Source organism: Thermobia domestica, chromosome 9 (assembly GCF_964235325.1).
Source record: "Thermobia domestica chromosome 9, izTheDome1.hap1.1, whole genome shotgun sequence".
Lineage (NCBI taxonomy): Eukaryota > Metazoa > Arthropoda > Insecta > Zygentoma > Lepismatidae > Thermobia > Thermobia domestica.
The window spans coordinates 48,182,406-48,203,999 of NC_137462.1; the positions used below are offsets into that span (position 1 = coordinate 48,182,406).

The 21,594-nt window shown below is 37.1% G+C and overlaps 1 protein-coding gene across 1 annotated transcript in view; it reads right to left on the minus strand.

Moving 5' to 3' along the window:
• Nucleotides 1-21,272, minus strand: part of LOC145693977 (uncharacterized) — a 176,462-nt gene extending 155,190 nt beyond the window's left edge. The window contains exon 1 of the mRNA XM_081770137.1: nt 21,064-21,272. Coding sequence (XP_081626263.1) covers nt 21,064-21,075 — 12 coding nt within the window. The 5' untranslated portion in view covers nt 21,076-21,272. The remainder of the gene's footprint in view (nt 1-21,063) is intronic.
• Between the last annotated feature and the right edge of the window lie 322 nt (nt 21,273-21,594).

Below are 21,594 nucleotides of genomic sequence, written 5' to 3' on the forward strand. Positions count from 1 at the left end.
AGAGGTACGGTATGAAACTAATAAAAACTGCATATTGAAATACCAGAAGAATACAAATGCAACAAAACCTGCATATTGATATACAATTAAAATTGAAAGCTAATGAGATAACTGAGCATGGTGTGATTTCACTAGTGCTGCAATATCTAGTTTAGTCTTCGTGACGCACATTATCAAGTCATCAACTGATAAGCGATTTCGTATCTTTGTTTTAATGCTTACCATGAAAGAAAAAAAAACACTTTCGCACAGGTACGGTGTACGGAATTATTACATTTAAAGCAGCAGATACCAGACCAGGATATTCTTCTCTCCTCTTTAGACAGAACTTGTCCAAGTCTTCGTACAGGATCCCAGTTGCAAGGACTTGTCGCACGATAATTCTATTAGTTGGTCAAGAAGTTGTGACTTAGATCAGCTACTTTCCTGACATCTTCAATGAGGAGGTTTAGCCCTTTTAAATTATGATGGCACAACACCTGTGCCATGGCGTCGACCTTCGGAATTTGCTTTATACAGTGAATGTAAAAAGTATTCATACACCTCGCAAGATGGTAACATGTGACAAATCACGGTGAACAAACACCACTTGAACTGAAAATTTGTATTTTATTTCTTCAACTGTAGGAAGCACATCACAAAAATACACTGATATGAAACAAATTGGGATTGTTGGAAACAAAGAAGCTAATATTCGTGCAGGAAATTCAAAAAGGTATTGAAAAGAAGGAAATACCAATCAACAAAAAGTATTCATACATTTCACTTAGTGTCTTTGTTTTCGTCATATTGGGCAACTTTTAGTACTTCGTAGGATATCCTTTTCCTGCTATAATAGATTTAATACTCTTTGACATTGACGTTACAAAGTCTTGGTTTTTGATGAGGGAATTTTCAGCCACTCCTCTTGCAGAGCATTTTGCAAGTTTTGTTTATTTGAAATCGGTCGTTTTCTAATCTGTTTGTCAAGGTGGTCCCATAGAAGCTCAATCGGATTAATGTCGTGGGATTGGAGTGGTGTTGGCATGTACTTTGGTGCATTGCACAAGATCCAAAGGCGTGCGTTTAAAGCGGAATGCTTTGGATCATTGTCCTGCATGAATAAGAAATTATATCTAATCCCCATTTGTTCAGTAGATGAATGGAGATTCGATTTCAAAATGTCAATGTACTGATGATGGTTCCCTACGCTAGATGCACTCATACACCCCCAAACCATGATAGAATTACCACCATGTTTCACTGTGGATTTTCGGTTTTGTTTTCGAAACTGTATTCTTTTGCCTGCACACCATGGTTCGTCCATTCGATGCAAAAATGTTGAATTTGCTTTCATCCGCAAATATCACACGGTTCCTACAGTCCTTGTGGTGTATTTCTGTGTGCTTTGGCAAATGTCAAGCCTGTTCTCCTATGGACTTCACTCACAAAGTATTTTCTTCGGGCTACCCGACCACGAAAGCCACTCTTTCTCAAGTAATTGCGAATCGCAGAATGTGATACATGCAATTTAAGTTCATTATGGAGCTCAGTTGTAAGCTCTAGCACACTCAGACGCGGATGCTTTTTTTTATTTTTCGAGCTATCAATGACTGACAACACGTATATCATTTACTGGACGACCTGTTCTACGTACATTTTTCAACGTTTCTCTCTATCCCACTCTGTCAATAATACTTTGAATAGTCCCTCTAGGCCTACCAACAGTGCTTGCAATTTCAGAAAGTGACTTACACTGGTTATGCAGACGAATTATACTTCTTCGTTCCTCTCTGTAGTTTTACGACCTTTATACCCCATACTGCCGCATTCCCAAACTCCGCGATAACCTTGTGAACTTGAATGTACTGCAAGGGAATATAGAGCAAACTAGAGTGCCTTTATACGTTCGTCATTAGTTTCTGTACATTGAGAGTGAGGTATTTCTATGAAAGTTGTGGTACTGTATGAATACTTTCTGCGCATGGATTTTCGGACCTTTCCCTTTCTTATCTCTATAAACCAAGGTCTAAATAGCATTTGTTGTTTATACTTCCCCCAAGTCTTCCTTTCGGAACACCTTCTTCTAATGGCGCAGTAAGTTGAATCTACATATAATGGAAACGGGACAAATCTAATTCTTTACAAAAATATTGCCTGTATGAATACTTTTTACACTCACTGTAAGTCTCTAGTAAAGCTTTTCAGATCGTTTTTTTTTTTTTTTTTTTTTGCATTCATTCGAATATGGAAGCATCATAGAACATATTTTAGGGGCATTTTGCAGCCTCGCGTGCTCTGTCTGGGGGCTGTGACGTCACAAACATGTACGATGGGTTTAAAAAAAGGGTATATTTGAGAAGTTTTTGAAAAATCCCTGACACATTACTATTTACCCTAGAATCATGGCTTGTACCTCGTTGGTTTTGTCATGAGACAGGCTTTCGAAATGTACCATTTAAATTTCCCTATCGTGTATTAGAAGCGGGAAAATCTCGTCCAAAATGGAAAAAGGGGATTTTTTAAAGAAAAAATTCCCTTTTCCCAATTTTTATCTTCACAGATACACGATAGCGAACTTTGAGTGGTACCATTTGAAAGGCTGCCTTCAATGAAGAAAATGAAAAAATGAAATGAAATCTTTGAGTTTTAAGTCCCACGGTTATGCCGGTTAGGCTAAAAGAGACGGTGATGATGAGTAATGAATGAAATGGTGGAATGAAGAAAGTGGGAGGAAACGGGAGAACCCCGAGAAAACCCACGAGCACGGTGTTTGTCCACCACAAAGTTCACTTGGCGGGGGCTGGGATCGAACCCGGGACCCCAAGCACCAGAGGTGAACGCTCTACCACTGAGCCACCGCGCCCCCGAAGAAAATGAGGCATGACTCATGTTGCTAGAGTCAACAGATGTGTGTCAACAAAAGATCTCGATTTCTTTATTTTTTTTCATTTTTTACACATTTTCAGTCAATTACTTTAGTAAAGTATCTACAGTATTATCACTATTTATTCTAAAGTCATGATACGTACCTCGTTTTCTTTGCCATGAACCAGTCTTTTAAACGGAACCACTCGTATGTCTCTAGCGTGTACCATAGTAGAGAAAATTCGCAAGAAAGGGAAATTTTTGTCAAATGTCAGGGAGGAGAAAATATTGCCCCATCTGCAAACAGTACCAGCTTTCCCCTATGTGAGCAATGGATAACCCATTTTGCACATGGGCAATATTTTTTCCTCTCTTATTTTTCAAGATATAACATTGAAACTTCGTACAGTTATTACACATAGTATGTAGTATGTTTGAGATTTTTTTGGGTTGACACAGGGGTCGGTCAGAGGGGCCCAAAATCGGGGAAAGTGATTTTTGACAAAAAATTCCCTTTTTCGCGAATTTTCTCCACTATGGTACATGCTAGAGACATGCGAGTGCTACCGTTTGAAAGACTGGTTTTGACCAAACAAAACGGTGTATCAATCATGTCTCTACGATAATTAGGGATGAGTCAGAAAATATATATCTCTTCCTCCCCAAATTGCGGGCCTGAATTTAGATTTAAACGGCATCGAAAGTGTCACTGTTCATCTCAGTGTCCCAGAAAACTATGGATTCGACACTAATATCGGAATATATATATATATATATATATATATATATATATATATATATATATATATATATATATATCCCTGAAAATATATATATCCCCCTTATACCCCCCTCCCCCAAGTTGGAGTGCTGAATTTGGATTTAAGCGGCATCGGAAGTGTCACTATTCATCTCAGCAACCCTGAAAACTATGGATTCCACACTAACATCAGTCATTTTCAAAATATATCCCACTTTCTTCCTCCAAGTACACCTACAAAGTGAAATGATAGGAACCATCCCAGGTCCGAACCTCATCTATGTTGAAAATTTTATCGAGGTTGGTCTGATGGTTCAAGAGTTGTTAAGTTACGAAAATATTCACTTTCATTTTATATATATATATATATATATATATATATATATATATATATATATATATATATATATATATACTTTATCGCAATAGAAAAGAAGTATTTGTTTACATACAAAATTTTGCACATAAAGTTTATGCAAAAGTCAATATTAAAATATTAATAGCAATTAAATGTTTTAGTGCATGAGTATTAGTGAAATTTGCCTACTGCTCTCTTTTTAAAGAAGTAATTTGGTTGAAATTAACAAGATTCCACGAGATGAAGGAGCACATTAAAAACTCAGCTTCATTCAAGAGCCCTATTTGTTGCGACAGAAACGCTTCATTTTGGTAGATGTGTATGCAATTGTAAAAGTTCTGTAATTAATGCGCAACCATGAGTAAACGAATAAAAGGCACATAAAGGAAATGAGTGCAGACTATTAATTTTCAAGAATAATTACAACAGTTTTATTTTCTAATGCTTCTTATTTAGATATTCGCAATATTGAAACTTCTCAACTTAAATTTTTCAAGCGTTCAAAAAAAAAAAAAAGGTTTCATTACTAGTAAAATTAACCTAATACAAAGATCTTTGTTATTTTCCACATTTTTCCAATTTTCCGGAAAAAACGGCTTTTTGCCAACAGGTTCAAAATTTCCCTAAATTTTACAACAATAGTCGTGCACAGCATTGTTGACATGATTGACAGCAGAAACAAATGTATGAATATGCATTCAAAATGGAATTTGACAAGAAACGAGTTGCTTTCGTACAGTTAGTTTATAACATTATAAAGAAGAAAAGGGAATGAATTCCCATTCGATAAGCTTTTTTCTTGATTTCACGACTCGGTCACGAGGGAAATATTGTACAATATTCTTACCAACTCGGCATACCAAAATACTGTAGCTAATTAGATTAGTAAAGATGTGTTCAAATAAAACTCAAATGTAATGAAATGTAACAAGAATGTAATAAAATTATATCATGAAATTGCTGAGATTCTGAGGTAATTTTAAGATTAAACCATTTTCTAAATCATGTACAACAGTTTTTCTTTTCTTGTCACATGGACGGAAGACCTGATTCGATTCCCAGTCGAAGCTCAAGTGGTTCGGGTCCAACGTTAAGCTATAGGTCAGGGGTGGATCCAGGGCGGACTTCTGGGCGGCGGGGGCAGCGGGTTGTAATACTGCTACTTAGAGCTAGTTTTAAGAGCTCCAAACTCTGGGATGTGTTTTATTTAGCTATATGTAAAATAAGAAAGTTTCCTCTTCTAGGAAGGGGGGCGATAGCTGGATCCACCCCTGCTATAAGTCTACGTTTGATATAGCTTCTGTTATGAAAGGGACACAAGACTCAAATCAAACCAACCAATCTCAACGTAAATTCTGGGTAGGAAAATACTTGTCCACGAGCTTTCACATACAGAATGGACTAAAACAAGGAGATGCGCTGTCGCCATTACTATTAAATTTTGTTCTGAAATATGCTATAAGGAAAATTAAAGATATCAACCAGGTAGTGTTGCCATGAGACGAGACAGAATCCTTTGGAATGAGACAATTTAGTTGTTCCGTCTCGTGTCTCGAAAATACAAACATAGTTTTTGAATTTAGAAAAAACACACACAGCAAACGTAACCGTTTCAATGTTTTAAGATTATCTTCCTCGGACGACGCATTAAGATGTTAGAACATTGAAATCGTTGCGGTTGCTGTGTGTGTTTTCTAAAAATAAAGTTAAGTTTGATAGCTTTGTCAGCTTGTTTTTATTAAATTATTTCCTTATGTTTAATTTTTCAGCTGTTTCTAGTACACACTACATGATTTTCTACGATAAATTAAGTGGGATATTTATATAACTTTGGTTGAAATATAACTTTTGGTTCCATTGCATTTTATTGTCAATAGTCCAGATGTCTTAAACCTCATTTATTTGGGAGTGAGGAAATAAAATTTCTTCACATATTTGTGAACTGGAACCTCTGCCCTGGATGGCTTTTGTATGTGTCCCTAATTTTAGTTTTTACAAACGCATGTCCTGAAAAATAGTAATAGAAAGAAATAGAAGAACAGTAAAAGAAATAGTGATCCAACACAATGCGGTAACCCAACGTGATACCATCTTTTCAGTTAAATCAACAGAACGGATGGTGGTGATTTCGGTAGTGGGAGAAAAACAGCTGCAGTGAGATTTGAACATGGATTACTCAGAAGTCGAGCGTCTTACCTACTTGGTTAATTCGTCAGACGGAAAGAACACTTGATTCAAACAATATAGAGATAAAAGAAAAAGAAAAATGTTGCTGAACACTAAACACAATGTTACTCTCACGACTTATATCATGATTTAATTACTTTTTCATTGATCAACTAAGAAGCACAATTTCCCCTACCTTTTATCACACTTTTCATCGTTTATTTAAAAAGTCAAACTACATGACCCACCGACGCGACGGCCTAAACATTGTCTTCCATCACGCTTTTGTTATTGTCTCTGGAGCTTGTTAAGGCATCGATCTAGCGTCGAATCATAACAGTAAATACAGTCGTAATTCTAATAAGCCAAGTTCTATTTTCTTACTTCCTCTGTCAAAAACATTTTTATATTATCATATCTAATATAATAAATGTGTTAGGACTTAGGAACGATTAGTGAAGATTAGGAAGGTCACGTCGCCTTTTAAACTTGTCTTACGACCGTCTTTACTATTATGATTGGCGTGTGCTATTACTAACTCCAGTACCGTAGTAGACCTGCCTATCTGATTTGACTCGCGGTTTTGGACAGTAAGGTAGGTTGTACGGAATAACATTTAACACTTCGTTGGTCGCGCCCTCCACCGTTACGTGAGTGGTCGCGCGTTCTACTATTGTAGAACATCACTATTTTTCTATAGTGTTATGACTTTTAGCAATATTCGGTCTTGGGTATGTTAGTTATATTATAATACAGGTTTGAAAATATTTGTTTAAATTATTTTATTTGATTAATACAAGAATATTGGCAAAAATAAACATTAGGTATATCTTATTTAACATATTAACAATTTCGAACAAAAAATACTAATAAATGTTTAGGTATAAGTGTTGAAATAACATTCTATGAATGATCATACAGGTAGAATGATTTGGTGTACTCTTTTGGAATAATTGTCTACTCCAAGCAATCGCCACACACGCTTTTCTGGTTGTCTGGGCACACCCATGTTTGGCAATATCCACAAGTTTTTTTTGTCTTGTTGAATTGTTGCGAGAACGGTCACAAAAGAAACATTTTCCTATCCCGGAAGTTCTGTCTTGTGGTAATGGAACACCTTCGCTGAAGCCAAGCAGAAGTCTTCTTCTGTATGGAAGCTCTTTTGGCAAGTATTCCATGGCTAAACGTTGGCTTTTCTCTGGATTTGTCAACTCAAAAGTTAGATCCTGTAGAACATTCTTGCGTCTGACATTCTCATCTTTCTTATTTGCTCTACAGATCATTAACACCAAGCACGTTCATCATCAATTAGGCATGAAAATGATGCCTTGTGGGCCAAGCCTACGAAAAACTGGTATTATATTCAAATTGGAAGTTCATGAGGCTTTATCGGATCTACATACTAGCGAGAAGGTTCTAACTTTTCTCTCTACCGATATAAAACGCACGTATGTCGAGAGAAGGTGGTGTACCAGGATCCGTGACTTCAACACTGGATTGTAATGCAATGTTTTATTCTTCTTGCAGTACAATGTCTGGTACATCTTCGGTATCTCTGCACTCAACTGTTTATTCAACTAAATCTTCCTCGAGCTCCACGTCTTTGAGCCCAAATACACTTTTATAGTCGCTTTCTGCCTCCTCTAACCAAAGAAGCACCTGTTCTCTATTATGCTCTGACATTTCAAATATATTCAAGCACGTATTCCACAAAAATAACGTGAAAATCTAAAACGAAATAAATCTAAAACGAAATACAATAGTAGAACACTAATGAAATTATGTAACAAATCGGAGCAGGTGCAAGAACAAGGGCTGAAAATAGACTGGAATGTACAAAAGGTTGTCAGAGAAAGGTACATAACCGCTCAAGGTCGAGCGTGTTCCCAACTGCTCAGGATTTTAAAAATAAAACACCTGTTCTACAATAGTAGAACGCGCGACCACTGCAGTGTTAAAAAATGTCTCAGTGAGTCGAGATTGAAATCTTGAACACGTTTAGGCAAGGCCTGGCCTATTTCAATTCAATTTGCTATTTAAGGGGGTGCGGTGGCTCAGTGGTAGAGCATTCACCTCTGGTGCTTGGGGTCCCTGGTTCGATCTCAGCTCGCGGCGTGTGGACTTTGTGGTGGGCAAACATCGTGCTCGTGGGTTTTCTCAGGGTTCTCCCACTTTCTTCATTTCACCATTTTCATTCATTTCTCATCTTCAGCGTCTTCTTTAGCCTAACCGGCAGAACCGTGGGACGTAAAACTAAAAGATTTCATTTCATTTTCAATTTGCGATTTTACTTCGTGGTAGCTTTTATTTTTTAGTTTTCTTGGCAACCTAAACCTGCCATCTGAAGCGCTTAACCTTCCTCCCCCCCTACATTCTACTGCATGCAAAAACAATTATATAAAAGATTATTTGCGGAATCACATGGTAATGCTTTTGCATCCCGGGAATACCTCTACAGGAGGCCAAGTTCAAAGTTTTAAATGGCAACAGGGGTTGGTTTTGTTCCCATTAAAGCAAGTTCTAAATTTTGAACAACTTTAAGAGGAAGAAGTACTTTTTGATACCGTTTGGCACTTCCAAGATCTACTTGGAAGTCGAAATTATCGTGGTTTAGAGGGTTTTCGGGACTTTTCGTGTGTTGTAACTCAAAGGGAACGATAACTAAAGGTTCGAAACTAAAGTGAATTATTAAATGAGATATGAGGAATGAAGCTATAAAATTTTTGAAAATGGGCATCCCGAAACTCCGCTACAGAGGGTAGCAAAATTTGAAGTAGAAAAGGTTTGATTTCGCTTTCTTTGAAACAAGCACGAAATTTTGAACAACTTTCAGACAAATCATCGTTTCAAGAAAATGGTAAGATACGAGTCAACTCCGAGAAATCACACACACTTGATTAGGGATAGCCAACTCCAGAATTTTTACTTTCCGGAATCCAGAAAGTAAAATCAATAAAAATTCATATTTCGGAAAAAAATCAGGATTTTTTCGAATTCCAGAATTTTCTAAATTTCGGATTTTTCTGAATTTCGGAACTTTCCCGACATCGGATTTTTTCCGAAATCCGGAAAGTGACATGTCCGATTCCGTAAACAAATTTTCTGGAATAAGGATTCGGAAAATTTTGACCATCCCTACACATACGATGTTTGTCCACCACTTATGGCACTAACCGAAAACGAACCGACTATCGCACCCACGAGAGGTGAATGCTTCGAGGCAAAGCTAACGTGACATTTCTTAACTTTGTGTTCTGGGTAATAACTTTGTTGTATCTTGATCAGCATGGTGCAGTCTGCTACATTTTACTTTCGTTCCCATGATATGCTGCAACATTTTACGACAAGAGGCGACAAACGAGACGAGACTGGACAGAACCCTTCGAGACGAGAGGAGACGAGTACATTTTTTCGAGAGGAGTTACGCTTTGCACGAGACAGCCTGAAGTTTCGTCTCGTCTCGTCTTGTGGCGACACTATAACCAGGCCTTAGAGCTAAATGGCACTCACCAGGTTATGGCTTATGCTAATAATGTCAATTTGATACGAGATATTGTGAGGAAAGTGAAAGAAATGCAGAGGTTTTATTAAACTCTTGCAGGGACATGGACTTAGTAATAAATACAGAAAAAAAACTGTATATATGAAAATGCACCGTGATCGCAAAACTCCAAGTAATGGATACGTTAAAATATCAAACAATACTTTCGACATAGTGGACACTTTCAAATATCAAGGATCCACATTAACAGACCAAAATCATTTCCGCGAAGAAATTAAATGTCTATTGAAAGCAGGGAATACATGTTATTATTCATTCCAAACTCTTCGCGAATTCTGTCAAAAAGTTTAAGCTTGAAATATATAAAACGCCTTTTGTGCTGTATGGCTGCGAAACTTGGTCACTTACTTTGAGGGAAGAACGCAGACTCAAAGTATTCGAAAACAAAATCCTGTGGCGAATATTCGGACACAAGAGGGATGACAACGGTGAATGGCGGAAACTTCATAACGATTAACATAATTTATACCATTTACCTAACATTTACCTAACATAATTTATACCATTTACCATTTACCTAACAGGCTAGGAAGTTCAGGTGGGCAGGTCATGTAGCGAGAATGGAATAAAGTAGAATTGCTGTCAAGATATTAACATTTTCGATCCTAAGCCCGAGTCAGAGTTACGTTGTATGTTTATTCCAAAACGCCGGAGCACGAGCCTAACTCGTTTTTTACGTAACATTCTCTATGCACCTTATTATGGGTTGCAGTCGGTTGTTGACCGTATTAAATACTTACTGAGACTTATGGCCGTGGGCACCAACGAAGTTCAACTGTTGAACGAGTGTCATAACCAAGTTCGGTGAAAATGTGTGTTTCACCAAAAGCGTTCAAGGTTAAGTCTCGGTCAAATGGTGGATAAACTTGTTTTGAGCTTGAACGGCCGAGTTTGGGAGTTTAAATTTCGTTCATCCAAGTCAGTCTATTTACACTCAATAATGTCTGTATTTTCCCATTCATATTCGGAAAAAAATTTTGCTCGTGGTTTCATTATTTTTTCCATCACAATTACGAACACTAAAATTAGACTACTCACAACTCTATGCGCACGATCTCGGAAGTCGAAAAGACAGGCACGCGATATGCTTCCTTCATTTGTTACTTTGTTAAATGAAGATAGAAATACTATTCACGTGACATCCATCGAAGTATAAACGAACTTTTACAGGTTGATTGTTGTGGTCAACTTTCTGGGTGTGATTGCAGAACGTTCGATAAAATAGTGGAATATTTTGTACCGAAAACTATTTCATTTTGACAAAAGTTCCTTGTTTGAAGCAAGTGAAATAAATGTAGAAGAAATATCAAAAATTTTACAAGAGTACAGTTTAGATTCCGGCTCGTAAGGTGAAATTGATGATTTAGATTTGGATCCTGATTTCGAAATTTAGAAAGTAGGTAAGCACATGTTAACACCCTTATAAAAATATTTCCCCGGAGGGAGCTGATGTGGTTCGGATTCCACGTTAACCAGTAGGCCCCGTTTCATATAGCCTCGCTGCTGAAAGGGACGTTAAACTCAAAATCAATCAACTCAAAATATTTGTACGAGGCGCATTCAGAAAGTAACATTTTCACGCGTCCTATAGCTAGGAAGCCGAGAGCGACCGCGTGTATGAGAGACAGTAATGTCCTAGCATGGCTAATGCTCCAGCGGAACTTCCCTAGTGCTCTCAGTAGCGCCGTGGTAGTGGTTGAAGATGGACGTTCCTATTCCATCTCCCGCTGTGTGTGAAGTGCGAGCAATGATAAAGTTTATAAATGCACAGAGTATAGAGCCGATTGAAATCTATCGTCAGTTGTGCCAGGTCTACGGACGTAACGTCATGAGCAAGCATGTGGTGCGTTGCTGGTGTAGACAATTTGCAGTAGGACGTCAAAATGTGCATGATGAGGGGGGCAGCGGGAGGCCAACCATCATCACAGACGATCTTGTGCACTTTGTTCGGCGAAGCATCATGCAGAATCGTTGCTTCACAATAACGGAACTCAGGGATCAGTTCCCGCATATTTTCCGCTCCTTATTGTACACCATTGTCACTACTTGCACTTCACACACGGCGGGAGCGTTAGTTTTCTCTTGTATTTCCTTTCGATTGTTCAGAAAGCACATATTTCAAATAGCAGTGTATCAAACTACCCCTTCTTACATCACCAAATTATATATACGTAATAAAACCTAAAATAAAAAATGTTTGCAATGGTTTTAGTGCATCTATCATTTTTAGCAATGTGCTGTAATTTAAAAAAAAAAGGCCCAAATGCCCCAGGATACTGGAGTAAACCAGGTCAGATTAGGGCCGGATCGAAAGTGTTATCTTTAAAGCCAATCGGGAAGAGACCATTAGGAAGATCTAAGCGCATGTGGAAGTTCAATATTAAGATGAATCTCACAGAAATAGGAGTACAAAGTAGAAACTGGATGCAATTAGCTAAGGACAGAACTCAATGGAGAGCTTTTGTAAATGTGGCTTTGAATCTCCGCGTTCCATAGGCTACAGAATTCATTAGTTATAAAGATAAAAAGAAGCGTTACTCGACTCATCCTTACAGAAACTGTTATCTTCTTAAAGAACTTCACATCTATGTTTATAGAATTGAGAAAGCAAAGAAGCAAAATGTTTCTTTTTTTTTCGCATGAGCGTAAATTCATTTGATTTGTTGTTGGTAAACTACACTGAAAGATAACTTTGCTTGAAGGATTCACAGTACCGGTACTGTTGCAATTGATGGATCTGAAGTCAGAGTGCTTTATTATTATTATTATTATTATTATATTTATTATTATTATTATTATTATTATTATTATTATTATTATTATTATTATTATTATGTTATTATTTAAAAATAAACGCTCTCCATCGTAGGTAGGCACCAATCTAAAAGTACTTATTTTAATAACTCATAGAACTCTTGCAGTTTTTGCAAAAGTCTTGCACGTAAGACCAATTTACTTGAATTTCGTGGCTTCAGTAAAAATGCCACTGGAGTGAATTTGTTCCCAGTAGTTTATGCAATCTGTGTGAGTTGATCTACCCCTGTAGCATATAGCTACAGTAGTTCTATATTGTTTTCTGAATCGGTTGTTCGCGTTTTCTGTATTTATTACTCGTTTTCAAGCCACACAGGTGTCATCTTGCGCCATGTGAGCTTTTTAGGGGACAAACACCATGTGCGTTGGTTTTCTGGGGTTTTCCGTTTCCTCCTGCTTTCTTCTTTCCACCATTTCAGTCATTTTTTATCATCACTGCCTCTCTTAGCCTCGGTGCATAATGATGGGACGTTAAACTAGATATTTCATTCATTTCAAAGCATATTAATGGTGTTCTTCTTCCAAAACTAAAGAGAAATGTAGTATTGAACATCAGTGATGGGAGGGGGATGGGATTTAGATTTCTGGGCTTTCGGCATCTAAGGCCATTTAGCCCTTCACGTTTTGAGGGATGACGTCCCTCGGCGAGCACACAATCCGCGGAAAGGGAAGGAAGAAAGGATTGGGGAAGGAAGGAAGCGGCCTAGGACCTATAAGTTAGGTACCACCCCGACATTGTTAGGTGCCAACTACATGGGATGGCATTGGCTCCGAGGCTCAAACATCCATTGGAAATTTTTAATGTGTGTTCATAAAATTAATATCGAAATAACGTTTTCATGACGTTGACAAAAACTTAGTGCATGTGACCGCAAGCTTGATTTCATGGCGGATGCTTATATATACATTGAATAATTGTTTATCAATATAACTTTTAGCCTCCTTAGGTATACGGCTCAACGAGGATTGAGCGATATAACATTATGCCTATACAACAATAAATGATCCATATTCACAAGTGAGATTGATTTTGTATAGTTATTTCAAATAAATTCGAGTTTGATACTGTCATTTTCTATTTCTAATATAGGTCAAAAGCAGAGGCGGCCTGTCATAAGGGGCCCAATGGGCCCGGCTCTCAAATCGTTTTTGTATTGTCATAGAAAAATGTATGTATCTTAAGTTATTCTGCTAGTATTGTTAGTATAATTTCCCTGTGAACGAAAAACAGTAGTTCTGACTCATTCAAATCAGTTTTTTCATGTACTGCTTATGCTTATGGGCAGGCACGTAGCCAAGGGGTGGGTCCGGGGGGTCCGGACCCCCCCCCTTCGAGACCAGAAATAAAATAAATTAAGGAAGGACGAAACAAAAAGAAACAAGAAATAGGAAAAATCAACGTTAAAAAAAAGATAAAATATAAAGATAAAAATAAAGTTAAAAATATATATATATATTTTTTATCATCGCTTCCCTGTAGTATCAAACATGTTATTTCAGAAACGGGTTTCTACTGCTCCTTTAACATGTCATTTGGAATAGACAGTAATTGACGGAATAATAAAAACGAAAAAGTTATGTGGAAAGCAAATCCTGATAACATTTGATTCAACAGAGAAAGGAACGCAGATATAAAATATTTTACAAGACATTATTGGATACGTACTTTTTTAAAATAGTTGAGGTCATAATGAAAGGAAAATTGTTATATTTGGATGAACAGAAGAAGGAACGTAGATATTGTAAATTTTTAAAAAATATTTTTATAAATATTCTTTTATTCGAGATTTCTTCATAGTTTGTTACTAAAATACTTACTAACATGCATGGGCGCCGATCCTGGGGGCCCGGCCCCCAAAGGTCATTTGGCCCCCTTGTTGCATTTATGAATATACAATATATTGGCATAATTTGAATGCAATTTGTCTTAAAATCCTCATATATGCCTTCTGCATCTGAATGAACTTCCCGAAATTTACAGAGAATCGGGGCCCTTGCTAACATGTCCTAATCTTAAACTCTTAACAAACCAATATATGTTGCTAGTAAAATAGTTTAAATTGATCAAGACCCTGGTGTGATAACCACAATATTTCAAATCAAACTCTCCCCCCCCCCCCCCATCACGAAATCCTGACTAAACGAACCAATATATATTACCAGTAATATAGTTCAGAATAATCGAACTCTGGTGTGATAACCACAGTATTTCATGTCTCGGACCCCCCCTAGTACGAAATCCTGGCTACGTGCCTGTTATGGGCACAGTATTCACGCGGTCAGTACATAATAAAGGCAGAAAAGGCCTGACCTGTTTCAGTGTGGACTTAGTATAATCTCGCATTGACTCATGTGGCTGGCGAATAACGTGAAAACGCAGCTTGAACGTAGGTGCCATGGGCCAAGAATCGTAGGCCCTCATCACATGATTGCATCCGACAATTTCCGAACGAAAAGCTTTGAAGCTTGCTTGTTGTCAAAGTTCGTTTTGTCTGTAGATGTTGTTGATGTTGATTTCGCACTTTCAGTTGTATTGTGTCTTGACCTTGCTCTATACTTCTGCTGAAGGGATCCAAAATCAACAGCTTGTCCACCCCTCAGTTTCGACGTTCATCTTCTTCGTGTCTTTTGTGCTATATTTCCCCTTGCGTTTTCATCTGGTTGTGCGAAAATAAATAAAGTACGCGTGTTAGAAAGCATTACGAGCGTTTCCAAGCTCAAATTCGAACTAATGGCCACATAGAGTAATGGTGTTCTTTGCGCAATAGTCGTATTCGGTTTTCACTCAAATTATTCTAAATTATAAAGAGGTTTTATTATAATAATTATTATTTTAATCTTTCCTCTCTCTTTTTTGGCCAATATTAATAAACATATCACCATAATTATCATCATCATAGCTATTCTGCCATTATTGGTAGGCCACTTGCTGGAACTAAGAAGCTTTGATGTACGGTGATCCTCAGCTGGTCTATTCGACTTGACGCATCAATTTTCTGTTTTAATACTTTCCTTCAACTACACTCTCCTTCGTCCCCTCCCTCTCTTTCCTTCCACCATACCCTCTAGCACGTCCCTCATAATATATTTCCTCCTCAGCCAATATCCCAACCAGTTCCTCATCCCCCTCTTAACAATATCTTAAAAAATTTTATCTCCTATTGCTACTATTTCTAACATCTCTCATTCGTTTTCCGTTCAACCCAGTTAATTTTCTCCTTTTTTCTCCATGCCCATGTTTCTGCCCCATACAGTACATGTTGGAATCAATAAAACAAAATCTTAATATTTAACTGGAAGTTTGTTTAATACAAAGGTTAGCTAATCGTAGTTGAAAAGACAAAAATCTGACGCCTTTATAGTGAAAAATAATTTTGCAATTCATGGTATTTCAATAAGCTGTGCTGTCTTGATTTTCTTTCATGTATCGCAAGGGTAACCTCCCTAGTTTGAGAACCAGTGGAGTGTTGGATCTGTTAAAAAACATAAAAAGATTATGAAACGTTGTGATTTATCTTGTAAGTAGTGAAGCGTGGGTCAAGACTACTACTGTATAGAGCAGTCTTGAGCGTGGATACCCATTGAAAAAGAAAATAAAGGTCATCGCCTACGTTGTACACTATCGTCATATCACACGAAGGTAAACTATATTACATTTAGGAACATCCATTCTATATATTTCCGTTACTATTGGCTCATTGTAGACTTTATTATAACTTATATCCAGAGTAAAATTTACCTATGAAAAGCATAAGATTTCTAAAAAGCAAGAGTTACAAGACTCTTGCAAGCAAGACTAAGACCAAGACCAAGGGTTCCAGTGCAAGACCAAGACGAAGACCACCCGGGTCTTGGTCTTGGTCTTGCATTTGCTCATCACTACATAGAACAATGATACTCCCTCGTGGCTATATGATTACTATGCAAACCTTTGGCGCGGGAGAGCAGGATTTGATTCCTGGTAGAAAATCAAGTCCTTAGGACCCTACGTTAGTTATAGATCCACGTCTCACATAGCCTCAGTGATGGATAAGGGTAAACCCCAGACAAATCAATTAACCAATCATACACAATGAAAAATATGACACTGAAGGGTGATTAAAACAAGCTTATTTATCTGGAGTTTAACATAATTTTTAGTGTCAAGACTTTGTGTGATGTGGTCCTACGTAGGATCCAAATCACATGAGCTCACGGCGGAAATCAACCCCGAGCGTCCCGCAGAAAAGACAAGTGCGCAGAAGAAATGAAATGCTGTTTATAATTTAATAGTTTGGATTCAAAATTGAAATAGTACACTTTCCTGTAACATTTACGAGTTACTATAGTAATTCATCAGCATTTCTTCAATTTCCATGCTTAACATTTTCTGAAGCGTCAATGGTTGGAATTCCAAAACTGCCCCTTTGGGAGAGTGTACTCATATAGTTAACAAATATTGGATATTGGCTAAGTTTTGATATAATTTTCTTTAACTACAAAAAGAAAAAATATATTAGTCGTACATGAAAAAGAAAAGGGGCCGCGGTGGTTCAGTGGTAGAGCGTTCACTCTGCTGCGTGGCGTTCCTGGTTCGATGCCAGTTTGAGCCAAGTGGGTTTTATGGAGGACAAACACAATGTGTGTGGGTTTTCTTGGGGTTATCCCGTCTCTCCCCACTTTCTTAATTCTCTCACATTTCTTCTTACCATCGACATGCATTTTTAGCCTATCCGGCATAAGCATAGGACGTAAAACCAAATACTTCAGTTTTATTTTTTATTTATTTATTTATTTATTTATTTATTTATTTATTTATTTGAGCAAATCTTCTCCTTTACGATTTACCGCACTACCGTTCAATAACATTTAATGCAACTGTACAGAACTAATTCTTAATCTTACAATTAGTAACGAAATACTGCTTTTTCTGTCAATAACATTACTTTCTATACCCTAATTGTTGAGTTGATTTTGAGTTTAACGTCCTTTTCAGCAGCAAGGTTATATGAGACAGGACCTACTGATTAACGTGGAATCCGAATCACACGATCTCCCGCCGGGAATCGAACCCGGATATCCCACGCCAAAGGTGCGTACGCTAACCGCTTAGCCACGGAGGAGCTCTATACCCTAATTATAAGAGTAATAGTTGATATAATACCTAAAATAATAATGTTACTCAGTTAGTTTTCCTTTTCGTTACGGTATGGGAAGGGTTGCAAGTAACGAATATTTTAATGCAATTATTTACGTTAAAAAGTTCTGTCTTTAACATTATCATTGACATACAACCTATTAAGTTAGCATTCAATAAGTTATTCCAACTGTAAGATAACCTCAATAACGAAATGGTCTTTTCACCTGCCAATAACGTTATTTTTAATAAGTACCGTAATTGTGAGAGTAACATTTGAAATTATACCTATGACAATAACGTTACTAAATTGGTTTCGTTTTTCGTTACGATATTGGAACCGTAACAAATAACGAATATAGTTGATGCAATTAAATACAATTTATATTGAGTTAAACAGTCATGTCTTTAACGTTATCATTTTAATGAAACCTATTACGTTATCATGCATTAACTTCGTTGCAGTAGTAACCCTACCTTAATAACGAAATGGTCTTTTCACCTGCCAATAACGGTATTTTTAATAAGTACCGTAATTGTGAGAGTAACATTTGAAATGATACCTATGACAATAACGTTACTAAATTGGTTTCGTTTTTCGTTACGATATTGGAATCGTAACAAATAACGAATATAGTTGATGCAATTAAATGCAATTTATATTGAGTTAATCAGTCATGTCTTTAACGTTATCATTTTAATGAAACCTATTACGTTATCATGCATTAACTTTATTGCAGCAGTAACCCAGCCTTAATAACGAAATGCTCTCTTCGCCTGGCAATAAGGTTATTTTTAATAAGTACCGTAATTCTATCAGTAACAGCTAAAACGGTATTTAACGCAGTAACGTTATTCATTTAGTCTCAGTTTTCGTTATCATATAGGTATGGTAACAAATAACGAATTAATAATAACGCACATTATGTTAAGTTAGCAAGCCCTGACTAGAAGTTTCTCCTCAATGTTGTATTTCGATGTTTTTTTTCTTTTTTTATTCTATTTTTGTCCCTAAGTTTTTTTTTTTTGAAAGAGATATGTAGTAACTCTGAGAATTAAAATTGGTCAGCAGGAGTTGAGTCTGGGCTATTGAGTAATGTAAACGCATAAACCAAACAATGTACAGTTTTTAAAAGGCATTTCACATAAGAAAAATAGCAATGTAGAAAATTTCCCCAAAAATTCTTTAAAAAAATGATTCCCTACACATTTCCAATTGATTCAGATACTTCTCCAAACTTGGGAGCAAATGCTGCAAGTTGAAAACACTGATTGAGGAAAGAGATCTGTAACCCCCTCGTCTCCACCTTACCTTTTTGTGTGTTTTTTGAAGGATGTGAAGTTGAATATATCTTGTTGGTACTGAAACTTTTCATACTCTGCAGGCATTGTTCAGACCAGGACCCAAGAAACATAGTAAATCATTACATGGTATATCTTGGAAACTACTTCGTATAAGCTACAGATGTCTCCACCATCGTCAAAAAATGTAATGACAAACACATGCATCTAAGTCTTACTTCTCTAAAAGCATTATTTCTGGTCATAGACTTGGTCCCAACGAGGCCGGTTTGACAGCATGTGTCTGACAAGTTATGCGTTACGTGTATGTGTGTGCGTGAGTGTGAAATACAAAAACCTACGCCACACTTGATATACTGTGTATGGACGATGTTGAGTAAAGAGCATCTGCACAACACGTAATAATTTTGATAATGATAATGATAATTTTGATATGATATATATTTTTTTAGTTTTGTAAATATGTATGTGGATTTTGAAGTCAGCATCCTCATTTTAGTGCCTATAATAAAGGCAATTAGAAATGTATCAAACCCTGGGTACTTTTACTGTTGACATAAGCAGTACTTCAATCTCGAACTTGGGGGGCGCCTTGGCTCAGTGATAGAGCGTTCACCTCCAGTGCTTGGGGTCCCTGGTTCGATCCCAGCTCGCGCCCTGTGGACTTTATGGTGGACAAACACCGTGCTTGTGGGTTTCCTCGGAGTTCTCCCGTTTCCTCCCACTTTCTCCATTCCAACATTTCACTCATCTCTCACAATGACCTCCTGTAGCCTAACCCGCATAATCGTGGTACGTAAAACATAAAGATTTCATTTCATTTTCATTTCAATCTCGAACTTTTGAGGACATTTTTCTTGTGACGTCATGGACGGATAAGTTTAAAATAGTATCTTTGGATCCAGAGTCCTCAAATTAGTATGGAAAAAACAATTAGAAGTTTATCCAAAAATTAAAAAAAAATGAAATGAAACGTTTCAGTTTAACTTCCCACGATTATGCCCTTTAGGCTAAGGGAGACAATGAGTAAAGCAAGTGAATGATGATGGAAGAATTGGTGGAATGAGAAAGTGGGAGAAAAGGGAGTACCCCGAGAAAATCCATGGACGCGATGTTGTCCACCAACAAACTTACTTGGCAGGAATCAAACCAAGTACCCCACGCACCAGAAGTAAGCGCTCTTGTTAATGAGCCACCGTGTGTCACAGAAATGTATCCAAATGTAAATACTTTTTAGTAGTGATGTGAGCAAATGGTCTTTCAAGGCAGTATGGGGTGCGGTGACTCAGTGGTAGAGCGTTCACCTCTGGTACTTGGGATCCCTGGTTCGATCCCAACTCCCGCCGTCTGGACTTTTTTGGTGGACAAACACCGTGCTCGTGGGTTTTCTCGGGGTTCTTCCGTTTCCTCCCACTTTCTTCATTCCACCATTTCACTCATCCCTCATCATCACCGTCTCCTTTAGCCTAACCGGCATATTCGTGGGACGTAAAACTTAAATATTTCATTTTTTTCTTTCAAGGCAGCAGGGAGGACTATTGAAATTCAGGAAAACAAAATCACAAAAACGGAGAAATTGTTACCAAAATTCCTTTTTTATATATAAAACAAACATGCTTATCCCATTATCAGCGAATGCAGAGGAGATGTTAGAGATGCAAATGAGAATACTGATGGGAACGTAATGATATGAATATTATGTTTTATGTTCGCACAGACTCCTCTTCTTAGGTACCTGCTAACGGTGTCTAAGCTGTAGTAAATAGTTTCATATACACGCACACAATCTATCCTAACCTTTTCCAAGCAATACTTGAACATGCCCAAGCCCTATATACGCTAAGATAAATGAATGGCGAATGCAAGTGTACAACCGTGAAAACGTTGAAAGATGAAAAGAGAGAGAAAACAGAAAAAGAGTGAGAAAGCGCATTATCACGCAAACTTGCAAGATCGAAACAGGGATCTTCGCATTAAAAGCCATAATTTCTAAAACGACTAGAAATAATGTTTGTGCTTATGGGCTAAGAATTTGGTAATGTCAAAATTTCACTTTTTTTTGCAGTAAATTAAAATGTTATACTTGTACTAAAATAAAATGTAAACATATATTATCATAATTAAAATTAGATTCTTACCTGCTGAGACATATTGCTGTTACTAGTTGTTCATTGTTTGCTAATGATCTTAGAAATACACAAAACTTATTTAAAATGGTTATAAAATATAAAATAGTATCAATGAAAAGTTCTAACGTTCAAACTTGTTATGTGTTTTGAACAACTTTCCTGTGAAAAAGCACCTTCAAACACAATATCCTATCACTTTTTGGATAACTGTTTACTATCTTTACTCAATGGCTGACAGGACTCATACTTGGAATATGTTTATTGTACGCTGCAGTATATTGTGCTTGCGTGCTAGAGTAATTCGATCTATCTGATAACACGGTCGGTGTTCGATCGTGTTTGACCGTGTTCGTTGTCACAACTACTAGCTTATGTGTATAACATTAAAACAGCAAAAGGCTATCAAAAAGTGTAGTAAATTACAAGCAGAGTTACATATTTTTCCCTCAAGACAGATTAATTCCAGTCATCACATTTCAGAAAATGTTTTAGGCAACACCGAATAAGTTTAATCAATAAAGGAAAGTGAAGTGTAAACTA